General features: G+C 41.2%; 2 protein-coding genes across 3 annotated transcripts; both read right to left on the bottom strand.

Annotated features, from left to right (window-relative positions):
• Window positions 1-1,352: 1,352 nt before the first annotated feature.
• UFC1 (ubiquitin-fold modifier conjugating enzyme 1) lies at window positions 1,353-3,829 on the bottom strand. 2 transcript variants are annotated; one of them, XR_014028154.1, is made up of 6 exons: window positions 3,594-3,829; window positions 3,228-3,295; window positions 2,663-2,726; window positions 2,431-2,507; window positions 2,125-2,325; window positions 1,353-1,593 (listed from the first exon to the last, which is right to left on the bottom strand). XR_014028154.1 is itself a non-coding variant. In XM_081340975.1 (6 exons), exons 1-6 carry the CDS (start codon window positions 3,714-3,716, stop codon window positions 1,522-1,524), a joined length of 495 nt encoding a protein of 164 aa, XP_081197101.1. In that variant the 5' UTR covers window positions 3,717-3,829; the 3' UTR covers window positions 1,353-1,521. The 2 variants fall into 2 exon arrangements, 1 of the variants encoding a protein (XP_081197101.1); XM_081340975.1 differs by having other exon boundaries at window positions 2,235-2,325.
• Window positions 3,830-6,149: 2,320 nt separating this feature from the next.
• Window positions 6,150-12,169, bottom strand: LOC308675498 (uncharacterized protein). The gene is made up of 3 exons (XM_081340888.1): window positions 8,839-12,169; window positions 7,283-7,454; window positions 6,150-6,881 (listed from the first exon to the last, which is right to left on the bottom strand). Exons 1-3 carry the CDS (start codon window positions 8,888-8,890, stop codon window positions 6,761-6,763), a joined length of 345 nt encoding a protein of 114 aa, XP_081197014.1. The 5' UTR covers window positions 8,891-12,169; the 3' UTR covers window positions 6,150-6,760.
• Window positions 12,170-13,290: the final 1,121 nt, after the last annotated feature.

The following is a 13,290-nucleotide window of genomic DNA, read 5'->3' as shown; positions in this document are numbered from 1 at the left end:
GAGGAGCTTCTCTTGTTTTCCTCCCGGCCGGGCAGAAGCCACGCTCTCGTTGTCACAGCAACGGGGAGCCTCTTTCCAGCAGGGATTTAAAGAGGCCGCAGCATGTTTTTCAAAAGTTGCTGCTTTGCAATGTTAATGCAATGGGATTCCTGGGGAAAAACGTAATTATATAGGATCCCTTTATTCGTCAATACAAAAATTCCTATTAATAAAAGAGGCTGCATTTTGTTTAAGCAAGGAAACCCATCAGGATGCAAATCAGAAGAGAACGCTTTAATGTACAGTAAATGCTCCGCTTCTCCAACTCGTTGGGACTTGAACTAATCCTAAATGGATTGGCCCCCACAATGGGATTTTTCCACGTATTTTACCAGGAAACCTTGATAACAATGAAGCTCAGGGTTGAAATGAGGGGCCCTTGGTGCTCTCTGAGCTTGCTTTGTTTTCTTGCAGAGGTTTCATGACCCTAAGTCAGGAGTCTTCAAACTTGGCCCTTTTATGACTGGTGGACTTCAACTCCCAGAATTCCTCAGCCAGGCACGCGTGGAGTTGAAGGGCCAAGTTTGAAGGTCCCTGCCCTAACTAACGTCTGCAAGAAACAAGCAAGCTCAAAGACCACCAAGGAGACCTCAAACCATGATAAAGTAGGCTTGAAGTCAGCACCCTCTTATACATAGCCGTGTCCTACAAATCCATTGGAAATGTCCATTTTGCTGTCCGAATTCGTGGACACCTAGCCCTAAGTGGATTTGCACACACAGACACCCCGAGATATGCAAATATATGCCAGTTGCCATATGTCAAAATTTTGAATATAGGAATGGTGCAAAGGTCATCAAATGCAAGGAACTTCTCACTTTTTTTAAGGGCTGTTGTAACTTCGATTAATCACCAAGTCAATCGTTATAAATCAAACATTACCTGTACAATTCATTTTTTAAAAAAACCATCAACACCTTGAAATCCATCAATGAATGTCACGGACAAAATTAAAGCTAGGTTGAGAAACAACAAGAAAAAAAAATGAAGGTTGCGAATAGACTCCCTCCGAGCACAAGCTAAAGAATTTATTTGCAAATCAGAAATGAGGTTGATGGGTGTTTTGCACAATCCAGCTGTACCAATTTTATAGCATAAATTGGCAGAAAACCTCAGGTCATGTTCTTGAAGAGTCAATCTGTCTGGTCTTGTTTCAAGTTGTTCGCATTCTATGTTTTCAATAATCTTTTAAACCATTTTTTTTAAAAGTAGCATGCAAATTGCAAGTAGTCTCCAAAGTTCTGAAAAATTGGCATGCTGGTACTTTTCTTAAATAAATAAACTAGGTCAAATATGTCTCGGTGAACTCCAAGTCATGGTTACAGATCAGAAGGATTATTTTTAATTTGTTGTGCTAGACAGACACAATGCACAGATTGGCTAGCAATCCACAAGAAGAAATTAAGACACAGAAATATATGACAGTCACTATCAAGGATCCGAGTGCCGGAGGGTCCTAGCAGAATTAGTGAGGTGGGGGCTTCATTTGTCTTTGTGTTCGATTAGCCCTTTGGATATCAGATCAGGAATCTCTACAGCTAGCCACGGCCCCAGCTGTTAAGGCAAAGGAAATAATAAAGTGAGTTTGTACGACACGCGAGGCTAGACAAAAAAACAGAACAAGTTGTCCTTGACTTACAACCATAAATGAGCCTAACATCGCAGCTTGTAAATCATGACGGTCAATAAACAAGGCATCCCATGACCAACCTGAGTTTATAACTTCCCCACCCAAAAGTCATTAAGGGAGTCTGGTCGGAAGATTGCAGCTGATTTTACAGCCTTTTTTGCCACCGTTAAGTGAATCACTGCAGTTCTTGAGTGAATGACACAGTCATTAAACAAAGCTGGCTCCCTTTACTGACTTTCCTTGTGGGAAGCCAGCAGGGAAGGATGCAATTCCAGGACGCTGCACCCATTGTAAACACCTGTCAGTTATCAAGCACTCAAATTTTGATCACGTGACAACAGGGGGAGGGAGGTCACTGTAACAGTCGTAACTTGCAAAAATAGGTCGTAAGTCACTTTTCCCAGCATCGTAATTTCAACTAAACAAGGATTACAAAAAAAATAGCGCTTGCTCACTGAAATCTGTCACTGTGGTATCTGCATCCAACCTAACCCAAATTTTGCTTCTTTTCTTTTGAAGTTCTTCTCCTTCCAGTCAAATGCTCCCCAACGTGTCAGAAACTCACCCCCAAGGCCATGAGGTGGGCTAGTCCAAATTTTGGTACGTTCCGAGCCCACAAGGGCTTAAAATGGTCCGTCAGGCATATCTTGCCTCCCCTGTAAGAAAAAAGTGTGTGTGTCAGATTTTAAGAAAGTGCAATTGACAGATTACAGGAGATATCAAGTACCCTCTAACAAGTATGAATTTTAAGCACAACTGACCTGTACATTTTGGCTGTTTTGCCATCCAGTTCTGGAATAGCAATTTCCGGTGCAGTAGATGGATAAGTAACTGGAATCTGAAAAGGAAGCAGACTAGGAGTGCCAAGCAATTCTTAGGAAAGAAGTCCCATCAGGATGGAGAAGGAGAGACCAGGAATGCAAATTAATTCAGAAAAGTAAAAGGGAAAAAAGGAATAAGAAAACATCAAATAATATATTGGGTAAAACTCACATCAAACTCAACAGCAAATTCGTATTTTAAGAGGTTGTGGATGTACCAACACTTCCCAAACCACCTACAGAGAGAAAAACAGAAAGGGAAAAAAGGTAGTCATCAACTTACAAACGTTGTTTTGATGACCGTTCAAAAGTTACAACGCACTGAAAACAGTGACCGTTTTTCACATTTACGACCGTTGCAGCATTCCTGCAGTGATTCACTTTACAACTTGGGTAAGAAAGTAAAATGGGGCAAAACTCACTGAACTGTCTACTTTAGCAACATAAATTTGGGGCTCCATTGGGGTCATAAGTCAAGGACTGCCTGTATACCACCCAAATTTTTCACAGAAAGTAAAGGTTTTAACTTTTGTATGTTTTGATTTTTAATTCCCTGTAAACCGCCCTGAGTCCTCAGGGAAAGGGCGGTATACAAATGCAACTAATAAATAAATAAAGTCAGAACCAGCCCACTTGCCCCATCCTGAGCGATGCCAAGCACTGAATCTGGAAGCTTCAACAGATGCAGCGTGCATTCCCTCAATAAATATATCTTTTTTTTTCTTTATCTCCCTTACCTGGTACCTTCCTTGTTGGATTCTAACCTGAACCAGTCATTGTCGGCATTCTTATTGTTCTCCACGTACTACAGGAACAAACAAAAAGACATTTTGCAAAGCAACGAGGGATGCTTCAGGCAGGCATGGTGGTCCTGCCTGAAATTTTGCAAATCCAACTTTTAAGTTTGAGGCTGCTGTCTCCCTTGATCGTCTTCCCCACGACCGTATTGACTCGCCTGACTTGAGGGAAAGGAGCAGAAACGTTCCTGCGTCCTGGCTTAGTTTGACCCTCTGGAGCCACCGTCGGCAACGCGAAACGTTGAAAAAGACACGTAAAACGCCGGAATATAACTTTCCCTGCCTTTAAGTAAATAAAGTACGGACCTTAATGAGCGCTTGGTACTCCTCCTTCAGCCGCTGGATCCACGGCTCTTGATCCCGCGGCCCGGCGTTGGTTTTCAGCAGCGGCAACGCAGCCACTACTCGCCGGGTCGCCTCGTCTGCCATCTTTACTCAGGGAGAAAGAGGAAGGCGGGGCCGGAAGTGGCTTCACTAACGCAAGAGCAAAGCAGCCACAGTCGTCCTCCTGATCGAGGCCGAAGGGCTTCAACCGGAAATGCGTGAGGAAAATAGGGAAAGGAGCCGCCATGATGACTGCTGGCGCGGAAGTGGTGTCAACCTGCCGGCCCGCGGGCCGGTCGCGTCATCAGGAAACCGCGCCCACTCCATGGCCGGCAATAGAGAAAAAGATCCGAGACGTCGCGTGAGGTCGCGAGTTTGACAGGTCGTATGTACGAAACGAATGAATTGCGGGTAGAAGGCAGGTTGGGATGGGAGGGGATGCGAATGACGCATCGTCCTGAGCCTAATCTGGTTGGTTTGTGTGGGCCACATATTGTGTGTATGTGTATTTATATTATTATATTATATTATATTATATTATATTATATTATATTATATTATATTATATTATATTATATTATATTATATTATATTATATTATATTATTATATTATTATATTATATTATATTATATTATATTATATTATATTATATTATTATATTTATTATATTATATTATAGATAGAGAGATGATAGGTATATGATAGAGAGATGGATGGGATAGATAGATAGATAGATAGATAGATAGATAGATAGATAGATAGATAGGATGGATAGGTAGGTAGGTAGGTAGATAGATAGATAGGATGGATGGATGATAGATAGATAGGATGGATGGATGATAGATAGATAGATAGATAGATAGATAGATAGATAGATAGATAGATAGATAGATAGATAGATAGATAGATAGATAGATAGACAGACAGACAGACAGACAGACAGACAGACAGAGAGAGAGATATAGATAGATATATGCAGGTAGTCCTCAACGTATGAGCACAATTCAGCCCAAAATTTCTGTTGCTAAGTGGAACAGTTGTTAAGTGAATTTTGCCCCACATTATGACCTTTCTTGCCACAGTTGTTAAGTGACTCAGTAGAAACACGGTTGTTAAGTGAATCTGGCTTCCCCGTTGACTTTGCTTGTCAGAAGTTCCCAAAAGGGGATCACGTGACCTCAGAACACTGCAACTGTCGTAAATAGGAGCCACTTGCCAAGCGTTCACCTGTCAAGGACCGAGATGCCCTACGTACAGTCACCCACGCACTCGTTACCTCCCGTATTGATTACTGTAATGCTCTCTACATGGGGCTGCCCTTGAAGACCACCCGGAGGCTTCAGCTGGTGCAGAATGCAGCTGCACGGGTTGTGATGGGAGCTCCCCGATACTCCCATATTACACCCCTCCTGCGTGAGCTGCATTGGCTACCAGTTGCCCTCCGGGTGAGATTTAAGGTGCTGGTACTTACCTTTAAAGCCCTACATGGCTTAGGTCCGGGATACTTGCAGGACCATCTGCTGCCGGGAACAAATTCCCATCGTCCAGTACGCTCACACAGAGAAGGCCTCCTCAGGGTACCGTCAGCTAGGCAATGTCTTCTCTGTGGGAGCGCCAACCCTATGGAATCAGCTCCCCCCTGAGCTTCGGATGGCCCAAAACCTCCAATCCTTTCGCCGCGGCCTCAAAACACACCTGTTCCACCAGGCTGACCTAGACTAACAGGCATTTTAATTAATTTATATTTAGTATTTTTAATTCATTTTTTAAATTCTCTAATTTTTTATTGCACTGATGTTCTCAATTTCATTTTATCTTGATTTATGTACTTATTATATGTTTTGTTGTTAGCCGCCCTGAGTCCTTCGGGAGATAGGGCGGGATATAAATCCCATCAATAAATAAATAACTAAATAAGTGTCTGAATTTTGATCACGTGACCACAGGTATGCTGCAATGGTCATAAATGAAAAATGTTCATATATATGACATGTAGATAGATAGATAGATAGAATATATTTATATTTATTTATTTATTTTAATCCCATTTATATCCCGCCCTTCTCCGAAGACTCAGGGCGGCTTACAATCTAAGAAGCACAAATCAAAGTGCTTAGCAGTAGCCTTCATTCTATGTATATGCCTGCTTATTAGGGCTTTCACCACCCCCCAAGCGGCATTTTTACAAAGTCAGCTTAATTGCCCCCAACAATCTGGGTCCTCATTTTACCTACCTGGGAAGGATGAAAGGCTGAGTCAACCTTCAGCCTGGTGGGATGCGAACCTGCACTAATTGCAGGCAGCTGGTGTTACTTAAGGAGACATTAGCCCACTGCTCCACCAAGGTTCCTTTGTGGGACACAAAGGATATTCTACTTAAACTTATATTTTTATTTGTGTGCATAATGCACTATATTAGAATTGTGTATCACTGAACCATGACCTCTGTAAATATGTTATTAAATATTTATAAATAACTCAAGGTGGTGAACCTACCTAATATTCCTTCCTCCCCCTATTTTCCCTACAACAATCCCTTGAGGTGGGTTTTATCTATTGCATCTATCTGTTCATTCATCCATGCATCCATCGGTAGATCTTTCTCTATCTGTCTGCTTATCTATTTGATTATGTTATTGTCATCCAACCTTTTCCTTCACCTTGCAAATCAATCTTCAAGTATTTTACCTTCTTGGATGAGTCAGCCATTGGACTTTGGTCCTTCTGTATGCAGATGATCTGCTCTGTTACCTGGAGCTTCTCCTACAGTTCAAAGATTCTAGCCCTTATGGTACTAAATGAGATTTGAGTTCCCGAGAACCAAAAGCCTGGCAGGGGGTTCCCGAAGCTGATGACTTAAGATGCCTGGGTGAAGCCAGGGCCGGGATTCCAGGAAGTCAGGCGCCCCAAAAAGCAGGAAAACAGACCGGAGGTAGGTGTCCAGAATGCAAAACTGGGACACCACTGGGCATCTTTCCTTAAGACCCCGAGTTTTCAATCAGATTAGACACACAGATAAGGAAAGGAGAAACGATTTGTCTTTATTTATCTGCCAACATTTTCAATTCAGGAAAAAGCCCCAGGATTTTGCTAAATATACACCCTGCGCAGAAGGAAACGGAGAACACAATTTTGAGAGAGTCGACTTCACGCTCCTTCTTCGGCAGGTTGCTGGGCCTGAACAGGGAGTTTGAACAATTGGGCCATATGTTGCTGCATCTGCTCGGTGAAAGGATGAAGGCTGTCTTGTAATTGCTGAACTGCTGTCCTGCAGGGAGGGGGGGGGGAAAGGAAAAAAGAAAATTAAAAAACAAACAAACAGAAGCTTACTCATTTTCTACCCCACAGAAGCACCTCGAAGAGCTTTTAACCCAGGGCCCTTCCGCTCTTAAGGTAGACTGCTGCCAAACATGGAGGTTCCGCGTTTAATAAAATCAGTTATGCCTGCACCCAAATTCCAGGCATCATCTGAATGCAAGTCGTCGAATTACGACAGTTCCTTTAGTGTTCCTTTGAAAGTTACCACAGCAATGGGAAAAAAGCGCCTTTTGGCCCTTTCCCCCCTTACTTACGACCATTGGACATAAATTTTGGGCTGAATTGTGGTCGTAAGTCGAGGACTAGAAGGAAGAAGGGACTTGGGGGGGGGGGGAAAACCCCAGCTCTTACTCTATTTGGGTCCTTATGTCTTCTACCGTCGTTTGCCCAAATTTGTCGATGGATGAAGCGAACCCTTCGGTTTGCTGCTGCAGCCTCTGGATTAATTCAGTGAACTGAGCAGTGAAGCGCTTTGAGGCTTCAACTGGAGGTTCTTCCTCCGCTTGACGTTTCACTACACCGCCTGTGTAAAAAAACACACAGGAAACATGGATGAGAATCAAGAGCCCAGGAAGGCTGCCGATGGAACGTTCTCATAGAACGCTCAGAACGGAGTTCCGGCACCTTTTTTGGATAGAACCTTGTAGGGAAGGCAAGGCGGGTTATATGACGTGTGAGTTCTGGCACCTTCTTCTTTTACAAAAAAAAAACACTGTATATGTGTGTGTGTATATATAATTTATATAATGATACATTTATATATTATATATATATATATATATATATATATATATATATATATATATATATATATATATATATATATATATATATTTGTTTTCTGAGGTTTTCGCGGGTGTTTGTATGTAGATCTTTGGTCATTCGGGTTTTTCCCCACGTAGAATTGAAGGTATAAGGGCAACGTTTCGACGAAATCTCATCCGTCATCCTCAGGCTGGTGGCTTCAGCTTCGTTCTTCTGGGAGAAGTGTGTGGTACTACCACACTACCACACACTACCACACACTTCTCCCAGAAGAACGAAGCTGAAGCCACCAGCCTGAGGATGACGGATGAGATTTCGTCGAAACGTTGCTCTTATACCTTCAATTCTACATGGGGAAAAAACCCGAATGACCAAAGATCTACATATATACATATACATATATAGATATAGAGACAGATAGAGATAGATAGGGATGCGGTGGCTCAGTGGGTTAGGACGCTGAGCTTGTCGATCAGAAGGTCGGCAGTTTGGCGGGTCGAATCCCGAGTGCCACGTAGCAGAGTGAGTGCCTGTTACTCGTCCCAGCTTCTGCCAACCTAGCAGTTCGAAAGCACGTAAAAATGCAAGTAGAAAAATAGGGACCGCTACGGTGGGAAGTTAACAGCGTTCCGTGCACCTTTGGCGTCTAGTCATGCCGGCCACATGACCACGGAGACGTCCTCGGACAAGCGCTGGCTTTTCGGCTTTGAAACGGAGATGAGCACCGGCCCCTAGAGTCGGAAACGACTAGCACGCATGTGCGGGGGAACCTTTACCTTTACCTTAGAGATAGATAGATAGATAGATAGATAGATAGATAGATAGATAGATAGATAGATAGATAGATAATAAAGATATAAATTATGCCAGAAAAGGACAGGGCTGTGTCCCACAAAGGAGAAAAACTAGGATTGATTTTCTTCGGCGGATAATAACCCAGTCTTGCAAATGTTGCTTGGTAGATTCTGTCATTTCATATAAAATTGGGGTCCTTCCAAATACTCTGTTTTCATTGGTAGAAAGCTGGCCTTTCCAAAACCTTCTAATGGTCAATGTGTCTGTTCAGGCATAATATTTTCTCAGAAATCAATAGCACCAAGTTGGCTGCTTATTAAAAAAATACATCCTCTACTTTTACGTACCTTTTACACAGCAAATGCTGATCAGCAGGAGGATCAAGGCAAAAACTTTCATTTTCTCACCTGCTTTGAGTTCAGCCTACTGGAGAGAAAGGGGGACGAAGAAGGGGAAACAGACAGAGAAGGGGGAAAAATATCATTAATTATTCCTTGCCTAGCTCATCCAGCTGTCCTTCTCTTGGAAATTTATGACTCAGCCAGTTGAACTTCTGATTATTATTTTTTAATGCCATCATAGGGACTAGAAACTTTGATACTTGACATGCCAGAAAACTCCTTAACTTCCTTAACCAGGTGAAGTGAGCTGACAATGGGCAACAGTCCTGGTTTGATTTAGTAACACAACATCTATGCTTAGACAGAGTCACGCAGAAGAGGGATATGTCGGAAATATAAAATGGTTTTTTCCCCCAAACTAAAAAGATGGTTGCCACGGTTGGTTGCTTGCCTGCCCCATATTTAGCAAAGCCATTTTAAATGCATATATTAAATAATGAGAGACAGACAGACAGGTAAATAGACAGATTAGGAGATAGATAGATAGATAGATAGATAGATAGATAGATAGATAGATAGATAGATAGATAGATAGATAGATAGATAGATAGATAGATAGATAGATAGGCAGGCAGGCAGGCAGGCAGGCAAACAGACAGACAGACAGACAGACAGACAGACAGACACAGACAGACAGACAGACAGATAATAAATAGACAGACAGATTACTATTATTTACTTACTTTTCATTTTTTTTAAAGAAAAGCCTTTGATCCTTACCTGTGTGAAGAATTTAAAAGAGACTATCTGGAGAAGAAATGTGTTTTAAGCAGAGGCTGGGTATTTTATACCTTCTCCAAAGAGCCCAGCCCTTCGTGCCTGATCTTTTCTGACCATGATTGGCGCTTATGTCCCCTTCCACCACCACCACCCCACCCCACCCCCGTCTATACCGGCCAGCCCCATCAATTCTCTTGGGAAGGGGACAATTGCTGCTTGTGTAATTCTTGTGTAAACAGGTGTGTGTGTGTGTGTCTGTGTGTCTGTGTCAAGACTAATCTTCTTTCCCCATAGGCACAGACTTTCGTGATAACGTTCAGTTCTGGCCAGAAGCTTTACAAGAGGGCAAAGCTCAGACTGAAACCCTGAGTCCTTCGGGAGATAGGGCGGGATATAAATCCCATCAATAAATAAATAAATTTTCCTGTTTCTGACTTTGCTGAACGGGTGTCTGCTAAGGGACGTCTCGGCCAGGGGTAGGCAACCTTGGCTGTAAGATGAGGACTCCCTACGTTTGGCTGGAACAGGAGGGAGGGATGGCCATCCTCAAAGACCTGTTTTTGCCAGCTCATATGATTTGGGAGCAGGGAAAGGGCAACCTCTGAGTTATCTCTTATCCACTGGACATTAACCTCCAGCATGGCAAGGTGGGAGAGAAAAAAAGCTAACAGAGCAGAATTATTTTTTTAAAAAAAAACATCCATGATGGACAGAGAAACATCCTGATCCAGCTGGCCCCGAAATCAGAATAGAATAGAATAGAAAGAAAATAGAGAATAGAGAATAGAGAATAGAATAGAATAGAATAGAATAGAATAGAATAGAATAGAATAGAATAGAATAGAATAGAATTAGAATAGAATAGAATTAGAATAGAATAGAATAGAATAGAATAGAATAGAATAGAATAGAATAGAATAGAATAGAATAGAACAGAACAGAACAGAACAGAACAGAATTAGAATAGAATAGAATAGAATAGAATAGAATAGAATAGAATAGAATTAGAATAGAATAGAACAGAACAGAACAGAACAGAACAGAATTTAGAATAGAATAGAATAGAATAGAACAGAATAGAATAGAATAGAATAGAATTAGAATAGAATAGAATAGAATAGAACAGAACAGAACAGAACAGAACTAGAATAGAATAGAATAGAATAGAATAGAATAGAATAGAATAGAATAGAATAGAATAGAATAGAATTAGAATAGAATAGAACAGAACAGAACAGAACAGAACAGAATTAGAATAGAATAGAATAGAATAGAATAGAATAGAATAGAATAGAATAGAATAGAATTAGAATAGAATAGAATAGAACAGAACAGAACAGAACAGAATAGAACAGAATTAGAATAGAATAGAATAGAATAGAATAGAAATAGAATAGAATAGAACAGAACAGAACAGAACAGAACAGAACAGAATAGAATTAGAATAGAATAGAATAGAATAGAATTAGAATAGAATAGAATAGAATAGAATAGAATAGAATAGAATAGAATAGAATAGAATAGAATAGAATAGAATAGAATAGAATAGAATAGAATAGAATAGAATATTTATTTATTATTGTGACTTATATGCCGCCCTATCTCCCGAAGGACTCAGGGCGGCTAACAACAGTAACATATAATAAATACAGAAGTTAAGATAAAAATTAAAATTAAAGGCCTCTGTACAATAAATTAAAATTAAAATAAATTAAAAGTTAGAGTTAAAAATTAAAAACATAATTAAAATCCCTGTCAGTCCAGGTCAGCCAGGTGGAAAAGGAGTGTTTTGAGGCTGCGGCGAAAGGACCGGAGATCTTGGGCCATCCGAAGCTCAGGGGGGAGCTGGTTCCACAGGGCTGGCGCTCCCACAGAGAAGGCCCTTCCCCTGGGGGTCTCCAGCCGACATTGTCTAGCCGACGGTACCCTGAGGAGGCCTTCTCTGTGTGAGCGTACTGGGCGATGGGAATTCGTTCCCGGCAGCAGATGGTCCTGCAAGTATCCCGGGCCTAAGCCATGTAGGGCTTTAAAGGTAAGTACCAGCACCTTAAATCTCACCCGGAGGGCAACCGGTAACCAATGCAGCTCACGCAGGAGGGGTGTAATATGGAAAATAATAGAAAAGAGAAAATAATAGAAAAGAGAATAGACCACAGAGATGCCCATGAAAAAAAGAATCCTGAATACATCAAAGATCGGATTTAATCTTACACTTCCTTGCATTGTTTTGATCTCTCAACAGTTGTGACAAGGAGCTCAAGGCAAGTGACAAATTAACTGCTGAGTTAAGGAGCAGGTGATTGATTGACCCAGATATCCTGAACAAGCCAGCGTCTCTTCTGCCACCCACCAAAGGCTTCCTTGTAAATACCCAAATGCCTCATCCTTATTCTCACAATCTGTAGGGTAACAAATTTAACTGAAGGGGCGGACAAGAGAGGGAAGACAGGAAAGGAGGGCTTAGTTCCAAGGTTTGTTTTCAAATTCCAAAGATCTGGAAAACTTTGATCCTCATGGGACGGGGTGTGTGTACGTGGCTTGCGGGTGATAAACACAGTGGACAGTCAACCTAATTTTGAAGGCCTTCGCTGAATTTCAAGATCTGGGAATAATCATTAATCATACAAGATTAATCATTAGGGAACACCGTGTTCTCTTCTTGTGGGTTTTAGAATACAAATCAAACAGTTTTTGTTTGGTAATGGCGTCAAATCAAGGTCTTGCAAGGATCCGAGAGAGGGAAGGCTTTAATGGCATTTTCCAAAATTGGGGGGGGGATTTGACACCTGCAGTACAGGTGATCTCCCTTAGGTGAGATAAGTGGTGTAGAAGATAGATAGATGATAGATAGATAGATAGATAGATAGATAGATAGATAGATAGATAGATAGATAGATAAGACGGATAGCTAGATGGATGATAGAGGTATTAGAAAGATAGATAGATAGATATAGATAGATAGATAGATAGATAGATAGATAGATAGATAGATAGATGGATAGATGATAGATAGATAGATAGATAGATAGATAGATAGATAGATAGATAGATAGATAGAGGTATTGGATAGCTAGGTGGATGCTAGAGGTATTAGAGAAGATGGATGGATGGATGCTAGAGGTATTAGAGAAGGATGGATGGATGGATGGATAGATAGATAGATAGATAGATAGATAGATAGATAGATAGATAGATAGATAGATAGAGGTATTGGATAGCTAGGTGGATGCTAGAGGTATTAGAGAAGATGGATGGATGGATGCTAGAGGTATTAGAGAAGGATGGATGGATGGATGGATGATAGAGGTATTGGATAGCTAGGTGGATGATAGAGGTATTAGAGAAGGATGGATGGATTTATTATTTATTTATTTATTTAGATTTATTTACCGCCCTTTCCCGAAGGACTCAGGGCGGTTTACAGGGCATTTAAAAACAGTCAATACAAACATTAAAACAAATTAAAAGAGATTAAATAGAACCCTGAGAAAATTAAAACCCAGTTAAAATTAAAATTAAAAATATTCTCAGCCTGGGCCAGAGAGCTCGAAGAGCCAGGTCTTCAGGGTGAATGGATGCTAGAGGTATTAGAGAAGATGGATGGATGGATGGATGGATGATAGAGGTATTGGATAGCTAGGTGGATGATAGAGGTATTAGAGAAGATGGATGGATGAT

The sequence above is a fragment of the Vipera berus genome (genome assembly GCF_964194415.1).
Source record: "Vipera berus genome assembly, chromosome: 16".
NCBI lineage: Eukaryota > Metazoa > Chordata > Lepidosauria > Squamata > Viperidae > Vipera > Vipera berus.
This window is presented reverse-complemented; position numbering and strand designations above follow the sequence as displayed.